Source organism: Notolabrus celidotus, chromosome 6 (genome assembly GCF_009762535.1).
Source record: "Notolabrus celidotus isolate fNotCel1 chromosome 6, fNotCel1.pri, whole genome shotgun sequence".
NCBI classification, from domain to species: Eukaryota; Metazoa; Chordata; class Actinopteri; order Labriformes; family Labridae; genus Notolabrus; species Notolabrus celidotus.
The window spans coordinates 2,500,305-2,526,161 of NC_048277.1; the positions used below are offsets into that span (position 1 = coordinate 2,500,305).

Genomic DNA, 25,857 nt, shown 5'->3' on the forward strand with positions numbered 1-25,857 from the left:
CATTCGCTGTCCAACCTGAGAGAGCGTGCTGAGCTACGTAACGTTTGTTTCATTCCAGATGGACATTTCAAACTAAGGTGTCTGTGCTTGGAGTAACTTAGTGTCTGTTTTTATTCCATGGTATAGTTTTTAGAGATTTCAAGTAATGGTTTCTAAATAAACATAATGTAACAGAATGTACTCCTATGTAATCTTGACTGCACATATGTATTGTGAAAATACAAAGTTTTGAGATATTTTAAAAATGACTTTAAATACTTCAGTTTTTTTAAAAGCAAGTACTTCAGGACTTTAACTCAAGTAATAATTTGACTGAACAACTTTCACTTGTATTGGAGTAATATTTGACCTGGAGTATCTATACTTTGACTTAAGTAATGAAGACGTGTACTTTGTCCAGCACTGATGACTACCAAGGGCCTAAGTGGGGAGGGGGACCCTTAATGGGCCTGAAATAAAATGTGTTTTCTACCACACCTTCTTTTGTTTTGTTATAACTGAAATAAGATAACTAAAATTGTCTGAATAAATAAACAAACATTCAGAATTCCTGGAATTTCTTTCTGGCTCCCTGAGATGCACGTCTCATGCCTAAAGTGGGGAATTGTCATATTTTAGAACATCTAGTGTGGCTGAATCTGAGTGAAAGTAAACTGTAGGTTTTTAAAGTTTTATTCGACTTCATGAGGTTAGATTATACCAAAGAATGCCCCCTTGTTGTTATTCAACAAGTCACTTGGACCGTTTTTGAAACTGCCTACTATCTTAGCAGTACGTACTGATTTGGTTAAAATTCAGTATGTAGTATGTGAAAAAGAGCAAAATCTGCAGTATGCCAAAACTACCCAGATGTCTACTCACAGTATGCATCAGACCAGTCTGCCTCGAGTACTGTTTCCCACAATGCACAGCGCTCGTTCTACTTTTTCTTTTCTCTTCTTTTTTGACGGGGGCACTCAGTTTTTAGGTGCTGTGAAAATGATTAAATTCCATATAAACCACTTCTTAACTTTTGAAATCATAAGTGATGCTAAAGAAGCAGTCTCTATCAGCTCGGTCGTCCTTTACTTCCACTTTCAGAAATGAGAAATTCAGTGACGTCTGGCCCAGCGTACTGCAACACAGATCCAACAGAACACTCATACTACAGTCTAAATTCAACTGAGTATGTAGTAGGCAGTACCTACTGCCTACTACATTGGTAGGTAGTATGTAGCAGGCCGTTTCGAAAACAGCCTTGGCTTCAAATAATCTTGTTTAAAGAGGTTGACAGTCTGAAGGTCAATATTGTGCAGTTAACATTTGGAGAAATTGTAAAAAAATATATATATATATTGATATGTACCTTAGATTTGAGTCAGTTAACCAGGGTAGTTTTAAGCATATGTTTTTGTTTAATAAACCAGTATTATAGCAGCAATGTTATATTTTGTAGGGTTGGCTGTGGTGATGGGGCCAAAGTGGGGCCCTCAGCAGAGATTATAATGAGGCCCACCTACCCCTCACCAGACTCTCAAACACAGGGGTTCCCAAAGTGTGGGTCAGGATCCCCTGGGGGTTCGCAAGACACAAATGGGGGGTCATGAGATGTCTTCCAGATTTTTCTTTTAATCTAAAAATAGCACATTTTACCAATTATAGTAAGAAAATATCGACTAAAATAGATGCTAAACTTGAAATAAAACCTTGAAAATAGAAACTGTAATGAGTTTTCAGGCTTTCTTTTGTCAGATGACTCCTAAATTTAGGGTTAGTGAACAGTTAATTATCAAAAGCATCAGTAGCAGCAGGTTCATTCATAACAGCACAGGAAACACAGACACATGCTCATATAGGTAGGGTCGTTTTCTGCAGACCAGCTAAATGAAGACACAGTAAATCACTCTGAGGGACAGTGGGGGTCTTGTAGGGTTGGCTGTGGTAATGGGGGCAAAGTGGGGCCCTCGGCAGAGATTATAATTCCATATAATCTCTGCTGAGATATGCAGCTCCTATTTTGGGGGTCCCGGGCTGAAAAGTTTGGGAACCCCTGCTCTAACATGCTGCTCCAAAATCTGACACGACTCTGGAATAATAGATATATACTGTACAGAAAAAAATCTTTATTTTTTTGAAGATTGGTTTAGGAGAAGTATCTGGTCCGTGGTGGACTTGATGGATAATTTATTGGATTATGAGCAATTCTGCACTAAACACAACTTTAACCAATAAGGATTTTTTTTTTTTGTAAAATAAGATGTTCCTTATTTTACAAAAAAAAAAAAAAAAAATTCCTTATTTATTTTTGTGCATTGCCTTTACACTGCTTGGCAGTACCTGCACCCAAATGGACTTGAAGCACTTTGTTACTCTTACTGATCTTGTTTCCTCTTGTCTAGATCTTTGCTTGTGTTGTTTTTGTTCTCGTATGTAGTTGGATAAAAGGGTCTGCTAAATGACATTGTAACATTGTAACATTGAAAGCAGGTTTTGATAAACTAAAGAAAGCTATTCCTCAAGAATTTGTCTTTCTGACAAAAAAATATAATGGCACATCAGACTATCCAACCGCAATTGGCTCCACTTTCAATCCAAGGCAATTTAAACTGGGATAAAAAAAGTGTAACAATTCCTCTGTAAGAAAATATTTTACTGAAAAATCATTCCCAGGAAAACAAAACAAAAATGACACATTACATAAATCTGATGAAAATTGAGATCCTTGTATTTCAAACTCTCTATACTCCTAAAACCAAAGAAACACATTTCACAATTATAAATAACATTTATCCCTCTAAAGAACTTCTTAGACTGTGTTTCTATATGAATGACAACGTTTGTTCATTTTACAAAAATGACATAGAAACCACGGACCATGTATTTTTCTCATGTAATGTGCCTCGTGTGTTTTGGGTTGAAATACACAAATGGATGGAGAGGAAGTCTCAACACTTCCACCTTCTGTCTCCAGAGACGATGTGATGTTTGGTATAATTTTAAACATCAAAAATGATGAACTCTACATTAATGTGACTCTGTGTCTAGCTAAATTCTTTATACACAAAAATAGACTTTTAAAGTCATCCCCAAATTTGATCTTTTTTTTTGAATGAATTTAAATTTTACCTCAAGTCCTTAAAATTAGTAAAAAATAACACAAACAGTTTGGATATTTTGAAGAAACTTTCCCAATGATTTGTAAACTAAAAACTGATATGCCCTTGTATTTTTCTTTAATTAATTGTTTATCTATTTTATTTCTTCTTATATTAAGTCCAGACCTAATTAACTGCACTTAAAGACATTGTCATTCATTTCTATATTACATAATGATGTACTGTTAATTATTGTCATGGCAGCTGTTTCCCTTGGCAGTTCTATACAGAATGTAATTTTGTATTTTTTCCTTACATTTGTACATTTGCATGAAATGTTTAATAATTTGTTTTTTTTAAAAGCCCCCAAGTGGGGCGGATGTAAGAGAGGTGTATGGCCAAGGTGGGGCCCTGAGCAGAGATTATAATGAGGCCCACCTACCCCTCACCAGACTCTCTAACATGCTGCTACAAGATCTGACATGACAGACTGTACGTTTGACTCAACAACCTCTGTTTGTAAGGGGGGAGACTCAGCCCCATGAAAACAATACTGCACAATGAGACATTGGTTCCAAAACTTTTCAGCCCGCAACCCCCAAAATAGGTGCCAAAGACTCGTGACCTCCACTGTCCCTCAGAGTGATTTAACGTGGCTTCATGTTGCTGGAATGCAGAAAATTGGCTTAACTGTGTCTGTGTTTCCTGTGCTGTTATGAATGAACCTGCTGCTACTGATGCTTTTGATAATTAACTGTTCACTAACCCTAAACTTAGGAGTCATCTGGAAACAAAGAAAGGCAGAAAACTCATTACACTTTCTATTTTCAAGATTTTATTTCAAGTTTAGCTACTATTCTAGTCAACATTTTTTAACTATAATTGGTAAAATGTACTTTTTTTTTAGATTAAAAGAAGAATCTGGAAGACATCTCATGACCCCCCCATTTGTGTCTTGCGACCCCCCAAGGGGTCCTGACCCAAACTTTGGGAACCCCTGCAAAAAGATAAGATAAGATAAGAAAAGATACTTTTATTGATCCCCATTAGGGAAAATTGTTTTGTTACAGCAGCTTACAACAATTGACAGGAATCGACAATGCACTTACAGTGTTAAAATAGAATCATATTAAAGGTAAAAATGAAATATAACAAATATAAACTATGTACACTCTCTCCTTATGCATTGATAAGTTAGATTATCGGGAAGAGAAAATTGCAGTGTGAGTGTAACAACAAGAAAAAAGACAATAGTATGGCATTGTTGCACAGAAATTGTTACAACTGCACCCTCATCATTACACAAATGACCCTTTAAAATCTTTAAATAACTGTACTTTGTTTACCTTACCTCACTAAACTTGGGTTAAATAACCACAAGGTACAAATCATATTTCCTCAGCTATATCTGCTGTATTTTAAAACTTTAATCAGTCAGAAGTAATGCCACTTGGTGGGTTAGGACAGAAACCCCAAACTCCTTCCCCCTTCCCCTTTAGATGGTCTCCTGCAGGGTTTGTATACTTGGGAATAAATGTAACGGCAGATTTTGCTCATATGTATAGAACAAATTTTGTCCCCCTATTTGAATGTATAAGATTGGATTTGGAAAGGTGGAACGCCCTTCCTGTCTCCTGGTTGGGTCGTATTGCCTTGCTGAAGATGAATATTCTTCCTAGGCTGCTATATCCAATTCAAATGATCCCGGTCCTTTTCTCTCATAAAATTCTAAATGATTTTAACAGCTGGTTTAGTTCATTTATATGGGCCAAAAAGAAGGCACGTCTTAAGATAGCAACACTACGTCTCTCATCCTCAAAGGGTGGGCTGGATTTGCCAGACATTCAGAAGCACCAGTTGAGTGCTCATCTATGCACCATATCCCACTGGATGAGTAAAGACTCTGCATCCCTTTGGTTGGATACTGAAGGCTCTATGTCTAAAGTTCCGTTAAAGGTGACATATCATGCAAAATTGACTTTTTAATGGTTCTTTACCTGAAATATGTTTCCCTGGCATGTCTACAAACCCCCCGAGAATGAAAAGAATCCATTCTGCCCCTGTTCTGATTTCTCCACCTTTCTGTAAATGTTTCTAAAACGAGTCGTTTCAGACTTCCTTGTTTTTGTTACGTAACAACAATATCCAGTCTGTCACGGAGTCAGAGCTCGGAGCTTGTTCAGCCCATAGACTGTATAAAATAATACTGAATCCCTCCTCCGTTTTTCATTCCCTGCACAAATGTGTGCTAACAAGGAGCTTAGGAGGGAGGCATGCTAGTTGTAGGCTGTCTTAATAAACACAAAGGTCGGTTTTACTCCCCAAGTCTGCAGATTTGAAGATCTAGTGGATGATTTTTATTTATCATGGATAAGTGCTAGCGCTAGTTAGCATAGCCACATAGCTACATGTTCGTAGCTGTGTACCAAGACACACGTCTACATGATAAATAAAACAACAAGAAACACTAAATCTATGACCAATCGTTCAGAAAGGTCCTACAGGCGCCTCTCCGTCAGGATCAGATTCTGGATCAGATTCAGAGGGTTGAAGTAACGTGATCTCTGAGCAGCCGTGTATATTCAGCCAACATGTAAACATTAGATCAACGTGCCGGAGAGCCGAGGCACATCCACTTCCGGAGGGGTCGTGGTCAGAGGGAAAAAAGAGTGTTCTGATGAGGACTGAAGAAGAGGACTTTTCAGGCAGACCAAAATCTGATTTCAAATTTTTTTTTTGAGCATAAACTTTAAAGACATGTTTTGGGGACCTCTTAGACCAATATATATTGATGAAAAAAGCATGATATGTCACCTTTAACAGGCAGAAACCTCCAGCAGAACCAGACTCATGTAAAAGTTGTTTAAAAGTGTTTGTGAGGAAGATGAAACTCTTCCTGTAAATGCTGAAAGGACTTTAGTGTGTCGCCCAGATACATATCGTATATTTTTAGGGTACCAGCAGATTTCCATTCAGTGAACCCCACATCTGTACAGCTACAGTCAAAGTCAGGATTATTGGCCTAGTCCTAGATATTCCTGTATGCACTTCAAAGACGTAAACACATTGTTAACTATAAAAAAAACTTTCATTTCATTCTGCAACTTTCTGAAATAGTTTCCAAGAAAAGCAAAACTGTCCCTCATTAACCCATTCTGTAACAAATCTCTGCTGTGATACCCAGTGACAGTACAGCAGGTTGGGTAAGGCTAATCCAACTCTATTTATGGGAGCTTGAAGCTTTTGCAGTTTCATTTTTGGACGTTTATTTTTTTAAACAAATCTCTGAATAGCGGTATGTATTGAATGAAACATCTTTGAGAATGCATGTAGGTAACATCTGCATTGGGTACAATAAGCGAGGAAGGATATTCATTTTAATAATGCAATCCGGGCCTAGTAAGGACACTGGTAGATTCATCCACCTCTGAAGATCTGACTTAAAGGCCCTGTGAGGAGTTTTGAACTGACTGAGAAACAGACTAAAAATGATACTGATGCCTCTTTATGACCTTCAATAGCAAACAAGTCCATCAGCAGCGACACTGACACCTTCTCTGTTGTAATTTTTAATGCCTGAAACCGCCCTGGGGGGGTAGGTGTCAGACCATGATGATGGACATCTTGCTTGAGAAACAGCCTTTATTGGACTGTTTTCATGGAAAATAATCACATTGCCTGATAAAGTTGACTGTTGAACACAACAGGATGAGGCTTTTGTTGAAAACACTACCTTGCATGAATAGGACAAGAGATAAGAGGTATCACTTTGTCCACAAGGGGGCGCCAGAATCGATACGAAACAAAAGTTCCTCACAGCACCTTTAAGTAACAACAGGTAAAAATGAATCTATTTAAGTCAGGAAGTTTAGGTGGGATAATAATTCCCAAATATTTAGCTACATTAAAAGGTAGATACTGTGACAAACTGAGAACACAGCTTTTTTTCCTATTGGTAATGCCAGGGGTTATCATAATTGATCTTATACCCAGAGAAAATGCTTTATTAGTTAATAGTTCTGATTAAGGCAGGGATGGATTTAGAAGGTTCATCCAAAAATAAAAGCACATCATCAAATGTTGTGTGTTCTAGCTGTGGTTGATTTATAATAACCGTAGGACAAGTTCAAGGTTGTAAAAAAAGTTTTATTTGTTAGTGATGTGTGTAATTGACAGCTACACATACAGAAAACTTTATCAAGAATGTACACATACTACATGTCGCCATCTTTTCTTCTTTTTAACATCATCCATACAAACTACTCACAATTTGAAAAAGGGGGGGAGGGGGAGGGGGAGGGGGATGCTTTTGTGAGGAGGGAAAGAAGTCACCTGTTCCCAGGGACTGAACACAGGAACTAACACAGCAAGCATGCAGAGATAGAGAAACCGGGGGCGGACAGGCGGATGGATTGCAACCAAAAACAGGGAGAGGAGGTCATGAGGGCGCCGGACCGAACGTTTAATTTATATCATTTATGTTTCATAAGAGTGTCCTCCTTCTTTCTCAGAGTACCTGTTGAATATGGGATGACACAAATAATAAAAGTGTAAGAAGAGACGGCATGTTTTTTCACTTTGCTATCCTCTGAACCACTCATTGTTACACAACGCCCTCCAAGACGTCAGCCTCACCGATAAAAACAGAACAAGTGAAGCTGGGTCGGGCTCTTTTCTGACTCGTGTGTATAATAATCAATACGTTTAAAGTCTGCAGTGAGGTCTTTTCATTGAGCCTGGATCATCCTGATTATTATAGATATCTAACGTTGTGATGGCATCACTTTGGAATTGGAATTTGAAGCACTTTTAGTGATTTGAAGTAGAGCTGGGCAATATTAAAAAAGATATCACGCTAACCTTTTTCATATCAGTCGATATCCATAATTATCAGGATAAATATCAAATCATTATTTTATTTAAATTTAAAGGTGAATTTTTGCTCCTGAGTGAAAGTTGAAGACAGTTTGTTAGTTTGTATCTGGATTTAGTTTCTGATGAACTTCTTGAATCCATCATTTCTGACGCTGCTAACAGGAAGCAGGTCTTTAATGGAAGATGAGATTTTCGTGACATTTTAGTTTGTAGATTCTTATTTTCTCAGGGTGAGATCATTTTCATAATCACATTTATTTACCCACATCCTGAAAGTAGATTTAATGAAGTGTATGAAGTTAATAGTTAACTCAGAGTCGACTCAGTGTCAGACTAACGACTCTGCTTTGAGCTGCTAGGTTTTCAGTTTTCTTCAGTGTCGCTCGTTTCAGCTGTTTACATTCTGCTCCAAACGTCTTTAAGCCCCGCCTACCTCTCATCCCGCGACATGATTGGCTGCTCAATGCCGTCTTCTTCTTCTGTCTAATGTTCGGTGGGAACTAGCGTTTAAGGCTCACTAGCGCCCCCTCCCTTCCCAGTGGTTGGGAGCTGTAATTACATGTTTAAATATATCAAATTTGTGTCGAACATTTGTCATATTTATATTGAGAAAATTTACATCATTATCTTTATCGAATTGTCGCCCAGCCCTAATTGGAACCCTCCATCACTGTTCTGTTTTGTTTTTTTCTTGATATTCGACTGTTACATGACTTCTCTTTTCATAGGAGTAGCATCTTCTTTGTTTTGTCTTCAGGAATAACTGTTAACTATGATAGTGAATAAAACTCTGAGAACATAAAACCAACTGACCCCAGGTTCTGGTCTCCTCACCAAAGAACATAAATATGTATTTTTAAGAAAATCAATAAAAAGATGTATAAGCATGTGTTAAAGATGCCTGCCCAGTCTTATGTTTCCAGATTCAGGAGTGATGTTTGACTGAACCGATCATCTCATCGAGGATGATGATGATGATGATTCTGAGGACGGGCAGATACAGAGAGTACAGGAGGAGGAGGAGGAGGAGGAAGAGGCAAAGCGGCACCGTGGTCTCATTTTAAGGCTAAAAGAAAAAGATAGATATGTAACTTCTATCTCCTTTGGCCTCCTCTTCTGTATTCAACACCTCTTAACTGCACTCAAACTAACAATCAAGAGAGAAAGAAGGGGAACGGTGGAGAGGGAGAGGGGTTTGCAGATAAATAAAAACAAGGGTTACCACAGCTTACATGTAAACAAACGTGTGCTCCAGGCGCCCAAAGAGGAACGCGTCACTCACTCTCACATAAACCTGCACTGACTAACTCGAGGTCAGCCGTGAGCAACATGGAACATAAAAACAGGATTAATATTTCCTTCAAACATGGAAAATGTTAAACAGACAGAAGTTTCCTGTTTGACAGATTACCATTTACATTCACACACACACACACGGCTGCAGGACGCCGCCTGCAACATATCGATACAATCACTACATGAACTACAAAAACAACAAGAGAGCATATTATGGCAAAATGTTTACATGTTAAAAAGTAGCAAGAATACAAAAACTATTCTTATATACTGGTTTTTAAGAAATACACACTCTGACATTTCCAGCTCGTGTGGCAGAGTCTTCTCACGCCATCACAATATGTACAGGCTGATGTTTAAACGTTTCAGAAAGTCCGACGATACTGAAGGAGAAGGAGTCTCTCTGTGTACAGATGGGTGGAACATTAAAGGAGACGTCAAATAAGTATGTGGAGAGAATAACAAATGCAGAGTCCACGTCAGTGCACTGAAGGAAGTGCTGGATAGATTTCTACTTTGATGGGAGTCCGCCTTTTTAGTTTTCAATGTCCCTGTCACCGGGGCATGATGGGTAATTAAGCTCGTGACTATGAAGCTGTGAATCACTCTTACACTTACTGGATCAACACAAAGGAACACCTCTGATCAAATCTGGAAACACTCTTCAGATTTATTCATACCGCGGCAATTTCAAAGATATTAAGATTACAAGTTTTCCATTATGAGAGGCACAGCCGACTTGACTGACAGACGGGAACACTGTAGCTGTTAGCTAGGAGGCTCAAAGCCCGCCTCTTTACCTCACAATCACTCCACAGCAGTTATGTTGAGTTCCGCATGTCCAATATGGCTGCCACCGACAATTGGCTTCCAAACAGCGCTTCAGAAACAGATGGATGACGTCACGGATACTACGTCCTTTATTTATAGTCTATGTTGGCCGCTCATTAAAAACATGTGTGTGTAGAATAATTCTGTTTAATTTTGCTTCTAAAATAAACATCAGTAATTTCCTCGAATCGAATCAATTTAAGATCAATTTAAAACATGTTGCTGTCTAAGACAAACATGTATGAGATTGTAATGTGTGTGGAATGACCAACATACTCTCTAATTATCATCATCATTGAAAACCCGATATCAGTGGATCAATAGTTCTGTCCCTTACTGTAGAATACCAGAGATCGGTAGAATTAAAGCCTGATTTATACTTCTGCATCAAATCGACGGCGTACCCTACGCCAGAGGTCCGTGTAGCTCCCGTACCTACGCAGAGGCCTACACACATAGCTGACATGGACCTCCTCCAAAATGTAACCACGCGTAGAATCGACGCGAACCGCAAGCCCTGTGATTGGTCCACTCTGCGGCATTGTGTTTCCCGCATTTACAGCACTTCCAGGATCCCCGCTCATCGTCCGTGTATTTCATCTCCTCCTCTCTATTCCTCATGTAATCATGTCTGTATGATAAACAGCAACATGTATCAGCTGTAGATTAACATAACACGCTCTGAATCTCTGTGTGAAAGGAAACAGATCGTAGCGGGACCGGAAGCAGGCGACAGGCTATCAGAGAGACCACACTGCCCTCAAGTGTTTCGGCTATGTGGTGCTCATGCCCTCGTCAGCCCCTGCTGCGTATAAATCAGCCTTGCACACTGGGGCAGTTCTGCGGTTACTCGAAGATGAAATCATGACTTAGTGATGATGCTTCCTTTAATTGTTCACCCATCCGTACGCTACACTGAAGGGTCGGACTGGTATCATCAGGGGTTTGACGGGTCATCATCAGTTGTTTGGTTTGTTTATGGAGCCAGGTGTTTCTTCCTCATGGTATTGTGGTACCGACCACAGCACCTGATCAAGACACTTGATCGTGGAATGAGGGGAAGAGGGGGAGCAAGGAGAGGATGAAAAAGAGTAGGAGGGGGACTGATCTCCTTATTAGAGTCTATTCATCGAGACAGTTTCTGGCCCGGTAAGATTATGAGGACGTTGACTTATTTGGTACAACCAATACTGTGCTCTTCACCAAACACACACATAAATAATACCTGTTTGGATTATGCCAGTGATAGAGGCTGTGGACTCTTTGCTTTTATCCGCCATGAGGAAAAAAAGGAGGGAAACGTGTGAGAATGAGAAAAGGGTCGCAGACACGAAAAAGGCCTACTCTGAGTTCAGGAGTGAGCGGGGTTTAGGCGGGTTAGTAAAACAACACAATCTTCATGTATCAAAATTAAAAAACACGACTAAATGAAGAATAGCGTGAAGAGTTAGGCTCGATAAACAGCCTCCAAAAGACAAACAAGAGGGGGTTTGGCATTTTTTCAAGATGGCGGCGCGCACGGGTGCGTCGGCTCTTTGCTCTCCTCCTAATTTTGTACATTGTATGCAAGTCACGCAATGACAATAAAGGCATTCTATTCTATTCTATTCTATTCTATTCAATGTCTGTCCAAGGGAGAGGGTCTATATGCACTGGGAGACTGGGTAACCTCCTCCGTCCGCCGTGTGCTGCACTGTGTGATCCTGCAAAGAGCCCAAGTCACTGAAACGCTCGCCGCACCACACACACTTAAACTGGCCTTCTCGGGAGTGTGTGCTCTGGTGTTTTATCAGGTGCTCTCGCTGTTTAAAGCCCTTGTTGCAGTGGCTGCACTCATACGGTTTCTCCCCCGTGTGCACACGTCGGTGCCGGTTCAGGTCAGAGGAATATTTGAAACGTTTCTCACACTCGGGGCATTTTAGTGGCTTTTCCCGCGATGGGTCGCAGCGGTGCTGGACAAACTCTGAAGAAGAAAGGAAGCGGCGGTCACAAAGAGAACACTTAAGCGGCTTCTCTTGGCAGTGAGAGTTTTGATGACGCTGTAACGTTGAACTCTTTTTGTAGCCCTTACCACAGACGTCACATTTGTACGGCTTGTCGGCTGAGGTGCTAGGCGACTCACCACATTTGTGTCTGAGCAGTTCTCCTGACTGGCTGAACTCCTTTTGGCATGAGGCGCACTTGAAAAGGTTGTCCATACCGTGGACGTGCTGGTGGTAGAGGAGGTGAGAGGGCTGCATGAAGCCTTTGTCGCACAGGTTGCATTTGAACGGCCGGTCAGTGGGGTCTTTGTGAGTGCGTCGGTGGCGCACCAGGGCGTACTGCTGCTTGAAGCTCATCTGACACTCGTCGCAGTGGAAGGGACGCTCCTCGGAGTGCGTCCGCTCGTGCTGTCGGAGATCAGACGGCCGTTTGAAACCCTTACCGCACGTAGCGCAGCGGAACGGGCGGGTTCCCTGTGGGTGGCAGGGGTGGTGAAGAAGCTCCGACGACTCTTTGAAGTGCAGCTCACATAAGTTGCATTTAAACAAGTGCTCACCGGAGTGAACGTACATGTGGCGCACCAGGTGGGAGCGGTGCTTGAAGCTCTTTTCACAAACAGCACACTTGAACGGGCGTTCGCTGCTGTGAGTTCGCTGGTGGTGCTGCAGGTGTGACGACTGACTGAAGGCCTTGTCACATGTGTCACATTTGAAAGGCTTCTCTCCCGTGTGCACCCGCTCGTGCCGCGTGAGTTCGGAGAGATGCTTGAAGCCCTTCTGGCAGATGGAGCATTTATACGGCCGGTCTCGCGCTGAGGGAAAGGGAAGGATGGACGAGCTGCTGCTGGTCGACGCTCGGTCTGTGCTGGACTGCTGGATGTTTTGGTTGGGTGTGACATTGCCAGAAGAACCAGGTCTGTACGTCTTCTCACAGATGGAGCATTTCATTGGGTTGGTGCTGTTGTGGGATGTGTGGTGCTGGGCTAAAGAGGTAAGCAGGGAGAAGCCCATCTTACACACCCCACACACAAATGGCTTCTGCTCCACCTGGACACACTGGTGCTCCAGCAGGTCTGTCGCCTGGTGGAAAATCTTCAAGCACTGTGTACACTGGAATGACCTGTCCTGACTCACCATGCACTGGTGCTCATGCGGGTTGGCCAGGTGTGAGATATCATGTCCACAGGCCCCACACTTGTGCCCTCCCTCCGCCCCCACCTGTAGGGAGGTCTGCTGGGCCTGGGCAGGGTGCTGCTGACTGTGCGGTCCACCTCCATGCGGCTGACTTGATCCGTTGTGCTGTTGGCTGTGCTGTCCATGCTGGCTCTGTTGCGGCTGTAAGGACGAAGCGTCTGGCTGCAGAACGATGCCGTACACAGCGCAGCCTAACGCACTCTCAGTTCCAGCAGGGAGTGTGTGGACAACTTGAGGAGGCGCAACAGCATGCTGCTGCCATGTTTCAGCCATGCGGGCTCGGCTGTAGGGATTCATCTTGGCGGCTGATGTGGCCCAACTGCTATGAGAAAGGGAGATTATTTCAGAGACAGGCTAAAGGCTGCAGATAGTGTTAAAGCTGGGGTTGGTAGTCACAGAAAACTAGCATGAATTTGAATGTAGCATTTCCTCAGTACTCCGTCTAACCCCTCCCTCCCTCCCCTCGGAGCTCCTCCAAAACGACGCCCCCGCTCACATGCACGAGTGCCGCTGATTCGCGACCATATGATGGTGACTGATTCCAAACCGGTCCTCAGCACATGGTTTGTGTTTTGCACTACGTCAACTCATGTCTCACTCAGCGGTAAGAAAACACCAAAACATTCTCATAGTGAAAGTTAAAAACACAAACAAACATGAAATGTACGCTCTGCAGGAGGCGGGCAGAACGGCAGGATGGGATTTGATTGGTTTCATCATTTGGCTCCTGATGGCAGGGATTGGTTGGTGTTTTCCCAGGTTTACTCCGGCTGTAGATAGCAGCTTTTTTTACCTCTTTTTTAAGAACACATTATGTATTGATTACCATCGGGACAGAAAGATCATTTTAACCAGTATAATAAAAAGTGGATCTAAATCTGATTACCAACCCCAGCTTTAAGAAAACAGGACAAGAAAACTCACTCCATCTCTGGAAACCGGCTCTGAATATCTGGCAAGGGCTCTGAATGAAGCGGCAAAGGACTTTATGACAGAGACAGCTCAACGCTGGGTCCAGATCAGACGCGTGTGAAGAGATGGAGGGAAATCTCCTACTTTCACTCCATTCCCGGCCTTGCAGTGGGATCTGCAATAAAGAATGGAGAAGTAAAGGTATCAAAAATACAGGAAGTGACAATAACAGTTGTTTTGGGCTTACAGAGACAGATCTACAGAAAACCTTTGCTCTATAGATCTAATACAAAATATAGGTGCCAAAGACTTGTGACCCCCAAAATATAGATGCCAAAGACCTGCGACCTCCACTGTCCCTCAAAGTGAATTAATGTGGCTTCATTTAGCTGGTCTTCAGAAAATGTCTCATCACTGGAGGTGTTTTAAGTTTAAAGCATGTTTCAGAATCAGCTGTTAAAGGTGTTGCACACAGCGGAGACGCTCAGCTGGGGGCTGCAGCTGAGTGACAGGTCTCCACGAGCGCCTGAACTGAAAACTGGACACTGCGAGTCTGAAATCTGATCCTGTTCAGTTGTCCTGTTGCAGTAATCCACATGTTGTAGTCTGAGTTTTCACTCTATGACCATGCATCCACAGAGATTATTTATAAGCCTGCTCCTCATGTTGATATTCAGGGTGTTAACATTTTGAACACCTGAATCTGATCTGTAGCTGTTTAATACCATCAGTAATATACACTGTGTCATGAAGTAACATTTGATTTAGGGGGGGGAAATGAAATAATGATTAAATGATAATTGATCGTTAACATTTCCAAAGATCGATCACAGAAAATACTTGAAATTGACATCCCTAATTCAAAGAGATTGACCTTATTTATTTAAATATTTCATACTTTCATTTGGGAATCGTTCACTTTACATTTCTGTATAATTGTTATGAAATTTTCCAACAAGGTATTTTTGTACTGTGATTTTAGTGTGCAGTGGTTTTATTTGAGTTACAACACACCTTAAAAATGAAAAAAAGGATGACTTTGTTTACAAAGAAATATAAGAGATAAAATATATATCCCAACTGTCCATATCTGAGGGCTGAAATAAAATAATAGTTATTTAAATTTTGAGGTTCAATCATGAGTGAATCGTATCGTGAACCAAAAATAAGGATTTGAATCGAATCGTGGGTGGAGTGTATCCTTACATCCCTAGTAAATACAATAGATTATTATTTTGCATTTTAAAACATCAGCTCCAGCAGACAGTGATGGATTGTCTAGTTAAACTCAGCAGAAACAGTCTGTTGTAAATGAAAACAACACTTATAGTTAGAAAAGGTTCGAGCAGAACTGAGAGATGTAAATCAGCCAGGAATACACACAGCGAGTTTGCGCACGCACACGCACACACACACGTACACACACACTGAAGAAAAAGTAATGTATGCATGTATTTAGTGTGTTTGTTTTGTATCATGATCTCTGATAAAGATGTGCAGCACACTAACCTCGCAGTGAATAACAGTATCAGGGCGCTTCGTGCTGGTTTTAGTATTGAAGCAGAAATCACTGAAACACTGGAGACATATTAGCTAGCTGCCAGTTAGCCACATGCTAACAGCATCGAGCTAATACAATAGCCGACCGAACAGCCCTGCAGAGACACATTTACGGAAGACTGAAGCCTTTAAACATACCACACACCGAGGGCTGTCCGAGGGGAGCAGATCACAGCAGGATGCCAGGCCGTAGTCCGGTCCTGGAGGTTAGCTTCTCCCACAAATAGCCCCTCTGCACATCCGCAGCTCGTCTTCTCTCTTGTTCCTGGACCGGGGCTTCTGGGGCCGAAAATGGGATATGTGGACCATTCAAATAGGTTAAAAAACTCCCCTTGTGTTCCCAAACCGGCCAACGACCACGGGCATGTCACGAACACATCTATGTAATTCACAGGAGACCCTCTCCGCCATTCAGGACATTTTATCACTGGCTAGCACCGAAGCCGCTGCTCGCACCCGGGAACATGAATACACCAAGAGTTCATCGGCATACACCCCCCCTACCCGCCATACACACACACACACACACACACACACACACACACACACACACACACACACACACACACACACACACACACACACACACGCACACAAACGCACGCACGCACACACTCCCACACACACATGATTGCCTTAGTAAAACATTTCTATTCAACACAGCTCATCACCTCAGTGTTCACATTGCCCTTGAAGACTTAAAGTAAAGCAAAACCATGTTTCTTAAAATAACACGTCCCAGACTCCAGACAGACCACCAGAGTGCCCTCTTCCTGATCTCCGAGGACTTCAACCATGGATTTATTTTCTACATAGCTTATTTCGTCTTCTGTACATACTTTCATTATCATTATTCATTGTATTTGTATTTATACCTTATTAATTACTTTATTCTATTAATATTATTTGAAATTCGTAATTATTGTGTATAGGAGCAATTTCACCCTGGGATAAATAAAGAATTTCTGATTCTGATTCTGATTCTAAACCAGGGGTTCCCAAAGTGTGGGTCGGGACCATAGACTGTAAATAAAAAGCAGCAACCTCCAGTCTCAAACTATGAAGCCCATGCAGAAGTGTTATAAACTGCAGTTCATCAAGAATCCACTTGAGGCTGCAGAAATATGTTCTTTTTTAAAGTTATCTAAAAAAAAAACGTATTATTATTTAATTTTGTTTATTTACCTTGTTTTCTTATTTTTGTATTTATTTTTGCTTGTACTGTTTATTATTATTATTTATTAATTATTATTATTATTATTATTATTATTATATTATTATATTTTTTTCCTCTTTGTTCGTTTTGTATTACTGATATATAATTTGCTAATTTGTGGCAAACAAGGAAATACTAAAAAAATGCAAATCAAAAAAGCTGAATGACAAAAATAGTACATTTTACCAATTATACTAAAAAATACAACAAAATGTGAGAGAGGTGAATCGAGACTGGAAGTAAATTCTATTCTATTCTATTACTATTATGATTATAATGATAATGATAATTAGAATAATGATTATTATCATTATTATTGTCAACATTATTCTTATTCTTAATAAATATTACACACCATTATTATTATTCTATTATAATTATTGTTAGTTGTATATCATTATTAAATTAAACGAACTAATTAATTATTATAATAATAATAATAATAATAATAATAATAATAATAATAATTATCATAATAATTATTATGATAATTCTTATATTATTATTATTATTATTATTATTATTATTATTATTATTATTATTATTATTAATAAGTATGGCAGATCCAGAAAGAAATGATAGTTGCTTTACTGCTTAATTTAAAATGATATAACTCGTATGTATATATGTGTAATTCTCATAGGTAATTCTCTGTATGTAGAGGTGTAAACAAAGATAAGATATATAACCTTTTTAATTGTATAATAATCCATGTAGATTATAAAACCAGATCCCTGTTAAATACTCCGGGACAGCAGGGGGCGGTGTTCACCTTGAACCCGGGATTTCAGTCCCCCACCAAAAAAGAAGACACGAGGCAGAAGAAGAAGTTTGAGTAGGAAATGAAGGAGTGTGCGGGACTCACTTCAGTCCGGCATGTGAAGCAGATTCTGTCTTCATTTTAAACTGTGTCTGCATCTCCACACCCTCCATGTTTACCGAGCTGTGAACCACCACAGTCCGGGATGTTCTCCTGCTACAGCAGCAGCTCGGAGGAGGAGGAGGAGGAGACACCGGATCAGACTCACAGCACAGGTACCCCTCTGAAGACTGAGGAGGAGGATGACAGCCCAGCGAGGAAGAAGCCCAGAGTTCAGGAGCAGGCTGTGGACAAAAGGTACAGGTTGGTGTTGATTCACGAGACTCATTAGGGACATATGAAGTTATAAGGTAAATCTTTCTCACAGTAAATATAGGGTATATTGTTACCTCCTTAAAGTGTTTACTGATATACAGAGTATTCAAGATCAACAATGATCACTGTTCTCTAACTATTCTACTCTTCTGTATATACTTTATTATTAAGATATTTTATTACACTTCATTTTCATTTTATTTTATTTGATATATATTGATATAATAAAATAAATGAAGATCATCATAATTCAATTTTATTTTCTACATTTTATTTTATTTTATCTATATTTAATTTAATTTTCTTTATTTTATTTGAACTTCGTTTTATTGTATTTTATTTTATCTTCGTTTAATTTAATCTATCTATATAGATCAAATAAAATAAAATGACGATAATCAAAATTAATTTTTATTTTATTTGATCTTCATTTTATATTATTTTATCTGTATAGATCAAATAAAATAAAAAGTAGATGATCATAATTGTATTTTATTTACTATATTTAATTTAATTTAATTTTCTATATTATTTGATCCTTATTTTATTTTATGATATTGTATCTACATTTTATTTTATGTCATTTTCTATATTTTATTTCATCTTCATTTTATTTTATCTATATTTTATTTTATTTCATTTTTCTATATTTTATTTTATCTTCATTTTATTTTATTTGATATTTTCTTTTCCTCTATCTTCATTTTATTTTATTTTATCTATATAGATAAAATAAAATAAAATGAAGGTCATCATAATTCTATTTTATTTACTATATTTTATTTTATTTCATTTTCTATATTATTTTATCTTCATTTTTTTATTTTATCTTCATTTTATTTAATTTTTTTATTTTATCTATATTTTATTTTATTTCATTTTCTATATTTTATTTGATCTTCATTTTATTTTATTTTATCTTTATTTTGTTTTATTTATTTTATTCTATTTTATTTGATCTTTATTTGATTTTATTCATATTTATACCATATTTTTTTCCTATTTCTATTTCTATTTTGACTTTCTTACATACTGTTTATAAGAGCTCTGTAATGTCTGAATTTCCTTCCCCGGGATAAATAAAGTATTTCTGGTTCTGTTAACAGGGTGTCCAACAGGCTGCCTCTCCCTGGTTGCCTGTTGACCATGTTTCCAGATGAAGTGGACTCACAGTCTGAAGAAAGTGGTCTTCATGGTGGACGCATCCGCTCCTTCAAACATGAAGATGGAAACTGGTCCACTTATGTTTATTTACCATGTAAGACAACACAACATACAACATACAACATACAACATACGGTACAACAGACATTAAAGCTGCTGTTGGTAGTCCCAGAGTAAACATCTGTTCAGAGAGAGGGACTTCGAATGTCAACACTATCCCTCCCAACCAGATTTCCTCTTAGCCCCCCAACATGGATTAGTGTGGGCAGTCATGATTGTGACGGACTCATAACCAATCGGAGGACGTAGAAGGGGCCGCCCCTTAACCAATCAGGACAGAGGATTGGAGATTAGCTCTGATTGGTCCGTCATAACAGGAACAAGGGGAATAATAACATTGCTTGAAACGAAGGCATTGGAAAACGCAGAGATTTCGCAATAGTCTCTAATGACTCCACTTACAGATGGGCATTATGACCTCCAAACCCAGCAGGAAAAATGTAACATTTTTTACACCATTCCTACCAACAGCAGCTTTAAGTCTCATAGTCTAAGTCGATTCATGATCATTTCTTTAAACCGATCGTTTTCTTGCTTGTCTTCTGCACATCAGACCACCCTGAGGAAGAGTTCAGGCTGTTGTTAGAAGAGCTGCTTTCTACAGCGAGGGCTCGTGGTGTGGATCTGAACCCACAGGAGGAGTTCCACCTCAGCCTGTCTCAGACCGTGGTGTTGAGACACCACTGGATCCAACCCTTCACACAGAGTCTCAAGGCTGGCTTTGTTCACTGCAGGAGGTTTGCTAAAACAATAATATACGTATTTATCAATCTTTACCCTAGTGTCAGGTATTGATTTTGCATTGTATATTGTATTGTATTTATTAAACATGAGCAGGAAGAAATCGTAGTCCCATAAATATGATATTTCACTGTGACAAATATCACAGGGTCAGGTGGGCCTGCAACTGCAATGACTAAGAGATTTGAACGTTGTCTTATTTGAGATTCAACTCACGTATGTTTTTTGTTGGCAGGTTTGTGTGCTCAGCCGGGAAACTGAAGACTTATTGTAACGCCGAAGGAACAAGGTATAGCCAATACCCTTAAATTTACCTCTTCATCACCTGCCAAAGCATGTGGCAGTTTATTTCAGAGGACAGGTGCATAGGAGAGGAGTGAGACAATAAAAAGAATGCAAAACTCCGGCACACGGCTCTAATACCTTATATTTACAACATACAAGTCTTAGACCCTCATCAGGCACACAGTCCAGAAAAAGGAAGAACATCATGAGCCATGTTTCAAATTTAAGATGTCCAGAGTCTTTCTTACAAGCTGCAACCAAAATATTGCAAATAAATACATTTAGAAAGCTAAACAGTGTCCATCCATCCATCCATCCATCCATCCATCCATCCATCCATCCATCCATCCATCCATCCATCCATCCATCCATCCATCCATCCATCCATCCATCCATCCATCCATCCATCCATCCATCCATCCATCCATCCATCCATCCATCCATCCATTTTCTTCCACTTATCCGGGGTCATGGTTGCGGAGGTAGCAGTCCAAGCAGATTGACCCAGACATCTCTCTCCTCAGCAACACTTTTGAGCTCCTCTTGGGGAATCCTGAGGCGATCCCAGACCAGGTGGCAGATATAATCCCTCCACGAGTTCTGGGTCTTCCCCGGGTCCTTCTCCCAGTTGGACGTGTCCGGAACACCTCTAAAGGGAGGCGTCCGGAAGGCATCCTTATCAGATGCCTGAACCACCTCAGCTGACTCCTTTCGGTGTGAAGGAGCAGCGGCTCTACTCCGAGCTCCCTCCAGATGTCTGAGTTCCTGACCCTCTCTCTAAGGCTGAGCCCAGACACCCTTCAGAGGAAACTCATTTCAGCCGCTTGTATCAGAGATCTTATTCTTTCAGTCATGACCCACAGCTCATGACCATAGGTGAGGGTTGGAACATAGACCGATTGGTAAATTGAAAGCTTTGCCTGCCGGCTCAGCTCCCTCTTCACCACGACGGTCCGGTACAACGCCTGCATCCCTGCTGACACTGCACCAATCCGCCTGTGGATCTCACACTCCCTCTCCGGGCGAGGTAGCTCTCATCCCTAAACAGTGTGCCGGAGTTTTTAGCATTTTTCAGCCAAATATTTAAGAAAGATAACTTCTTCTTTTTATTCTTGTGTCTGTCTTTCTGCTTCTTGAACTGCCTGAACATCAAGTCTAACCAGTCCAGCCTGCCTCTGTGCGCCTACCTCTCTGTCTCTCGTCTACTACAGGACGTTCCTGGGGATGGAAGTGACGAGCGGGCATCCTCAGTTGTTGGACCTGGCCAAAGCAGTGGATGGAACAATGACAGAGTTTAACCTGGACACTTTCTATAAGGTAACTCCACTTGAACCCAAAGTGAAGTTTATCCTCAGCTGAGGCTCTTTGTTTGACACCTTTACTGTGAATGAGTCTTTCCTGTTGTTGACACGCTGTTACTTTAGTGCACACAGTGAAAACTTGGGGTTAAATGGTCATAGTTTAGGTGTGTTTTAGATTCAAATACAAAGGAGCCGTTCCACCGAATATATAAAAATGCATGAAAATGATTTATTAAATGCATTTTAAAGTGTCCTGCACATTGATCGAATTGTTCATTTAAGATATGCATTCTTATATAGTAAGAAAAATGACCTAGAACACTAAAACACAGCATGTGTCCCCTGAGACGTTCACTCTCAAGTGTCCTTTTGCTATCAGCATGGAAACATGTTGCTGGGATCAAATTTAAAGGTGACATATCATGCAAAATTGACTTTTTAATGGTTCTCTACCTGAAATATGTTTCCCTGGCATGTCTACAAACCCCCCGAGAATGAAAAGAATCCATTGTGTCCCTGTTCTGATTTCTCCACCTTTCTGTAAATGTGTGTGAAACGAGCCGTTTCAGACTTCCGTGTTTTTGTTACGTAACAACAATATCCGGTCTGTCACGGAGTCAGAGCTCTGAGCTTGTTCAGCCCATAGACTGTATAAAATAATACTGAATCCCTCCTCCGTTTTTCATTACCTGCACACGTGTGCTAACAAGGAGCTTAGGAGGGAGGCATGCTAGTTGTAGGCTGTCTTAATAAACACAAAGGTCGGTTTTACTCCCCACGTCTGCAGATTTGAAGATCTAGTGGATGATTTTTATTTATCATGGATAAGTGCTAGCGCTAGTTAGCATAGCCACATAGCTACATGTTCATAGCTGTAGCTGTAGCTGTAGCTGTAGCTGTGAACCAAGACACACGTCAACATACTGATAAATAAAACAACAAGAAACACTAAATCTGTGACCAATCCTTCAGAAAGGTCCTGCTACAGGCGCCTCTCCGTCAGCATCAGATTCTGGATCAGATTCAGAGGGTTGAAGTAACGCTATCTGTGAGCAGCCGTGTATATTCAGCCAACATGTAAACATTAGATCAACGTGCTGGACAGCTGAGGGCACATCCACTTCCTGAGGGGGCGTGGTCAGAGAGAAAACAGAGTGTTCTGAACAGGGCTGAAGAAGAGGGTTTTCAGGCAGACCAAAATCTGATTTCAAAGTGTTTTTTTGAGCATAAACTTTAAATACATGTTTTGGGGACCTCTTAGGCCAATATATAGTGATGAAAAAAGCGTGATATGTCACCTTTAAAGCAGATAGTTTTCAAAAAATCTAGTTTTTAAGTTTCTACATGTGATTTGTTTCCTTTCTCTATTTTCATTTAAAAATAGGCTTTAAATGATTTACAATGAACCAGTAGGTTTTGGTTTTTATTACCTTAACAACTCTTATGGGATCTGGGTTGTAGTTTTTGCTAATTAGTTGGTGTTTTGAAAAAAAGGTGAGTCAATTTTTTTTTAAACAGGACATCAGAAGACCTACTTCATATCCTCTTCAGTGTGAGAAACAACGAGCATATTACACATTCCTTAAACACAGAAGTCTCACATGCTCACATACATACTAATGTACGAACGCAAACACCAACTCAGTCCTGTTACTAACAAGTTCACCTTCTAAAGATCTAAGATAAACCAACCTGTTTTAGTAATGTTTGGTCCATCATTGATCTGATTGTAAAATCAATCATTTGGTATCTTTTATTTTGAAAAACTTAAAGTTTAGGACTCCTTTATAAGGGAAAATACTTTACATTAAGGAGAAATACATCTTTAGTCTGTAAATCATGAGTTTTGATTTTAAATATCAGTTATTTAAACAATTTCTTTTAAATAAACTCTTTATTGAGGAGGGGCAAACAGATACAAATGTGTTTTAACAGGACATGAGTTTCGGTAACAGGACTGAGAAAAATGCAACAATCTTTTCCTCTGAAACCTTGTGAAAAAGTGAAACCGCCTGAGATGATCCAGTACACATTTTGAATACTTTAACATGTGTATTATTAGGTTTAGTGTTCAAATAATGAAGTGCATTATTGAAGAGTTACAACAAGCAAAAGGAACCCTTTCATGGAGCGGTCCCCTTCACAATCATCAGCTGAGGAGTGATTGTAAACAATGCTTTGATTTTAAACAGCATCAAATCATCCATTGTGTTCCTCTTTTTCTTTTAAGGATCCATCTTTCCATGTGAGTTTAGCCTGGTGTGTTGGAGACAAGAGGAAACAGATGAAGGAAGGCATTCAAGATCTGCAGGTACAGATCCATCAATCAATCAATCTTTATTTATAAAGCACCAAACCCCAACAAACGTTCTCCTCAGACTCTTTCCAAACAGAGCAGGTCTAGACCGTACTCTATGTTCTATTATTAACAAAGACCCAACATCAAGACAGGATAAGATCCAGTCCCATCTTACAGACAGGACTCAGTCTGATCTCATCTTAATCCACCATGAGCAGAGCACTTTGCAGCATTTAGCAAGTTACAGTGGCAAGGACTAACTTCCTTTAACAGGCAGAAACCTCCAGCAGGACCAGACTCATGTTAGACACACATCTGCTGAGACCGTGTTGGAGAGAGGGATAGAGGGAGATGAAGAGAGGGAGAGATGATAGTGGTGAGACGGGTAGTAGTGGTTGTAGAAGCTGGAGTCTGGCACGTCCACAGCAGCAGAGATCCAGAAGAATCTACAAGACAAGGGAGCTCAGGGACTCCAGAAAGGTCTATGGTTAGTAACTTTAATGAGACAGGGAGAGTTAAAGTAAGAGACAGGCAGAGAGAGGAGAGAGAAGGAAAGACAGGATCCCAGTGTGTCAGTCTAAGCCTATAGCAGCATTACTAAGAGCTGGTCCAAGCCTGATCCATCTATAACTATAAGCTTTATCAAAAAGGAAAGTTTGAAGCCTACTCTTAAAAGTAGAGAGGGTGTCTGCCTCCCGGACCCTGACTGGTAGATGATTCCAAAGGAGAAGGTCCTGATAACTGAAGGTTCTACCTCCCATACTACTTTTAGAGGCTTTAGGTACGACCAGCTGGTCTGCATGTTGAGAGCGTAGTGTTCTAGAGGGGTAATAGGGCACTATGAGCTCTTTAAGATATGAAGGTGTCTGATCTTTTAGAGCTTTGTAGGTCAGAAGAAGGATTTTAAGGGATGACATGTTTCAATCGATACTCTGACATTATTGTGTCCTATCAATATAATGCTCTGTTCTTCCATATTCTTATTTTAAATCCAAAGATAAACTGATATAAAGTGTTAGTTGTAGTTTGATCTTGTCTCATTCAGTTTTGGGATCATACTTTCTATCAGCTGATCACCTGTCTGTGGTTTGTCATGTCAGAGTCTCGTGGACGATCATGAGGAAGGACCATTTCTGCTAATGTTGGACTGCGTGGAGGTGTTCTGCAAAACAGGAAACAAGACCTTTCGTTTCCCTCTGGAGCGCTAACATTTCACATGTAGTATAAGTTTGGACCTGAAAGATGTTTCTGCATCCTCACCAGAGCCTGGGTGAAAAGACTTCTGATGACTGAGTCCACGCTGCGGTGCTGGGAGGACTCACCAATGCAATGCAATGCACTCCTGCTTTGGATGACAAAGCGTTATCATCACAGTCTTTTAAGATATGTGAGAGACTGTTTCTACAAAGTCAGTCGTGGAGATCGCAGGAACATTGTTATGATTGTGATGTTCATGTACTGAAGACAGGCGAAAGCTTTGGAGCAACACCAGAGATGCACGGACTAACGGGCGGCAGACACAAACGTTTTTTTGTAACTTTTCTTAAATGATTAAAATCAAAGTTCCCTTTAAAACATTGTTAAATATCTTTTATGTTTTCTGAATCTGCACAGGTTTACAAGAAAGACAAACAACTTGATTTAAGATCACATCAGAAACCAAAGTTTACCTCACACATGGAGGCCGGTCTGTAATACAGCCAATCAGCTCTCTGCAGGTTTGAAGAGGAGCTGGACTAGGATTTAACATCATACATGATCCGTACACATTACAACAATTATCTGATTAATCAGATCATCTCATATACTGCTCTATAGTGCACAAGACTGTGTTTCATTTACTCATAGCATTGTTTTTTTTAGAAGAATTTGATGGTTTGCAAATAATTACATTTTTTGTCAAATATCAGCCAACATATTCTAATTATGATT

At 40.1% G+C, this 25,857-nt stretch overlaps 2 protein-coding genes across 6 annotated transcripts; one reads left to right on the forward strand and one right to left on the reverse strand.

The window, feature by feature from the left end:
- Positions 1-7,199: 7,199 nt before the first annotated feature.
- Positions 7,200-16,311, reverse strand: znf319b (zinc finger protein 319b). 4 transcript variants are annotated; one of them, XM_034686378.1, is made up of 4 exons: positions 15,863-16,197; positions 14,177-14,339; positions 12,199-13,574; positions 10,891-12,039 (listed from the first exon to the last, which is right to left on the reverse strand). In XM_034686378.1, exons 2-4 carry the CDS (start codon positions 14,179-14,181, stop codon positions 11,720-11,722), a joined length of 1,701 nt encoding a protein of 566 aa, XP_034542269.1. In that variant the 5' UTR covers positions 14,182-14,339; positions 15,863-16,197; the 3' UTR covers positions 10,891-11,719. The 4 variants fall into 4 exon arrangements, with proteins under 4 accessions (XP_034542266.1, XP_034542267.1, XP_034542268.1 ...); XM_034686375.1 differs by having other exon boundaries at positions 7,200-13,574; positions 15,863-16,311; XM_034686376.1 differs by having other exon boundaries at positions 7,200-13,574; positions 15,870-16,217.
- A 1,403-nt stretch (positions 16,312-17,714) lies between these two features.
- On the forward strand, positions 17,715-25,510 carry usb1 (U6 snRNA biogenesis 1). 2 transcript variants are annotated; one of them, XM_034685464.1, is made up of 7 exons: positions 17,715-18,063; positions 19,182-19,333; positions 19,853-20,036; positions 20,276-20,329; positions 21,537-21,642; positions 23,857-23,937; positions 25,026-25,510. In XM_034685464.1, exons 1-7 carry the CDS (start codon positions 17,906-17,908, stop codon positions 25,131-25,133), a joined length of 843 nt encoding a protein of 280 aa, XP_034541355.1. In that variant the 5' UTR covers positions 17,715-17,905; the 3' UTR covers positions 25,134-25,510. The 2 variants fall into 2 exon arrangements, with proteins under 2 accessions (XP_034541355.1, XP_034541356.1); XM_034685465.1 differs by having other exon boundaries at positions 17,717-18,057.
- The last annotated feature ends 347 nt before the right edge of the window (positions 25,511-25,857 follow it).

Bases quoted from the DNA above. Each gene is read 5' to 3' on its own strand.
- usb1 (XM_034685464.1), top strand. From the start codon at position 17,906: ATGTTCTCCTGCTACAGCAGCAGCTCGGAGGAGGAGGAGGAGGAGACA. The intron at 18,064-19,181 runs GTTGGTGTTGAT...TTCTGTTAACAG, and splicing joins GCTGTGGACAAAAGGTACAG to GGTGTCCAACAGGCTGCCTC. The intron at 21,643-23,856 runs GTAACTCCACTT...TTTTCTTTTAAG, and splicing joins ACCTGGACACTTTCTATAAG to GATCCATCTTTCCATGTGAG.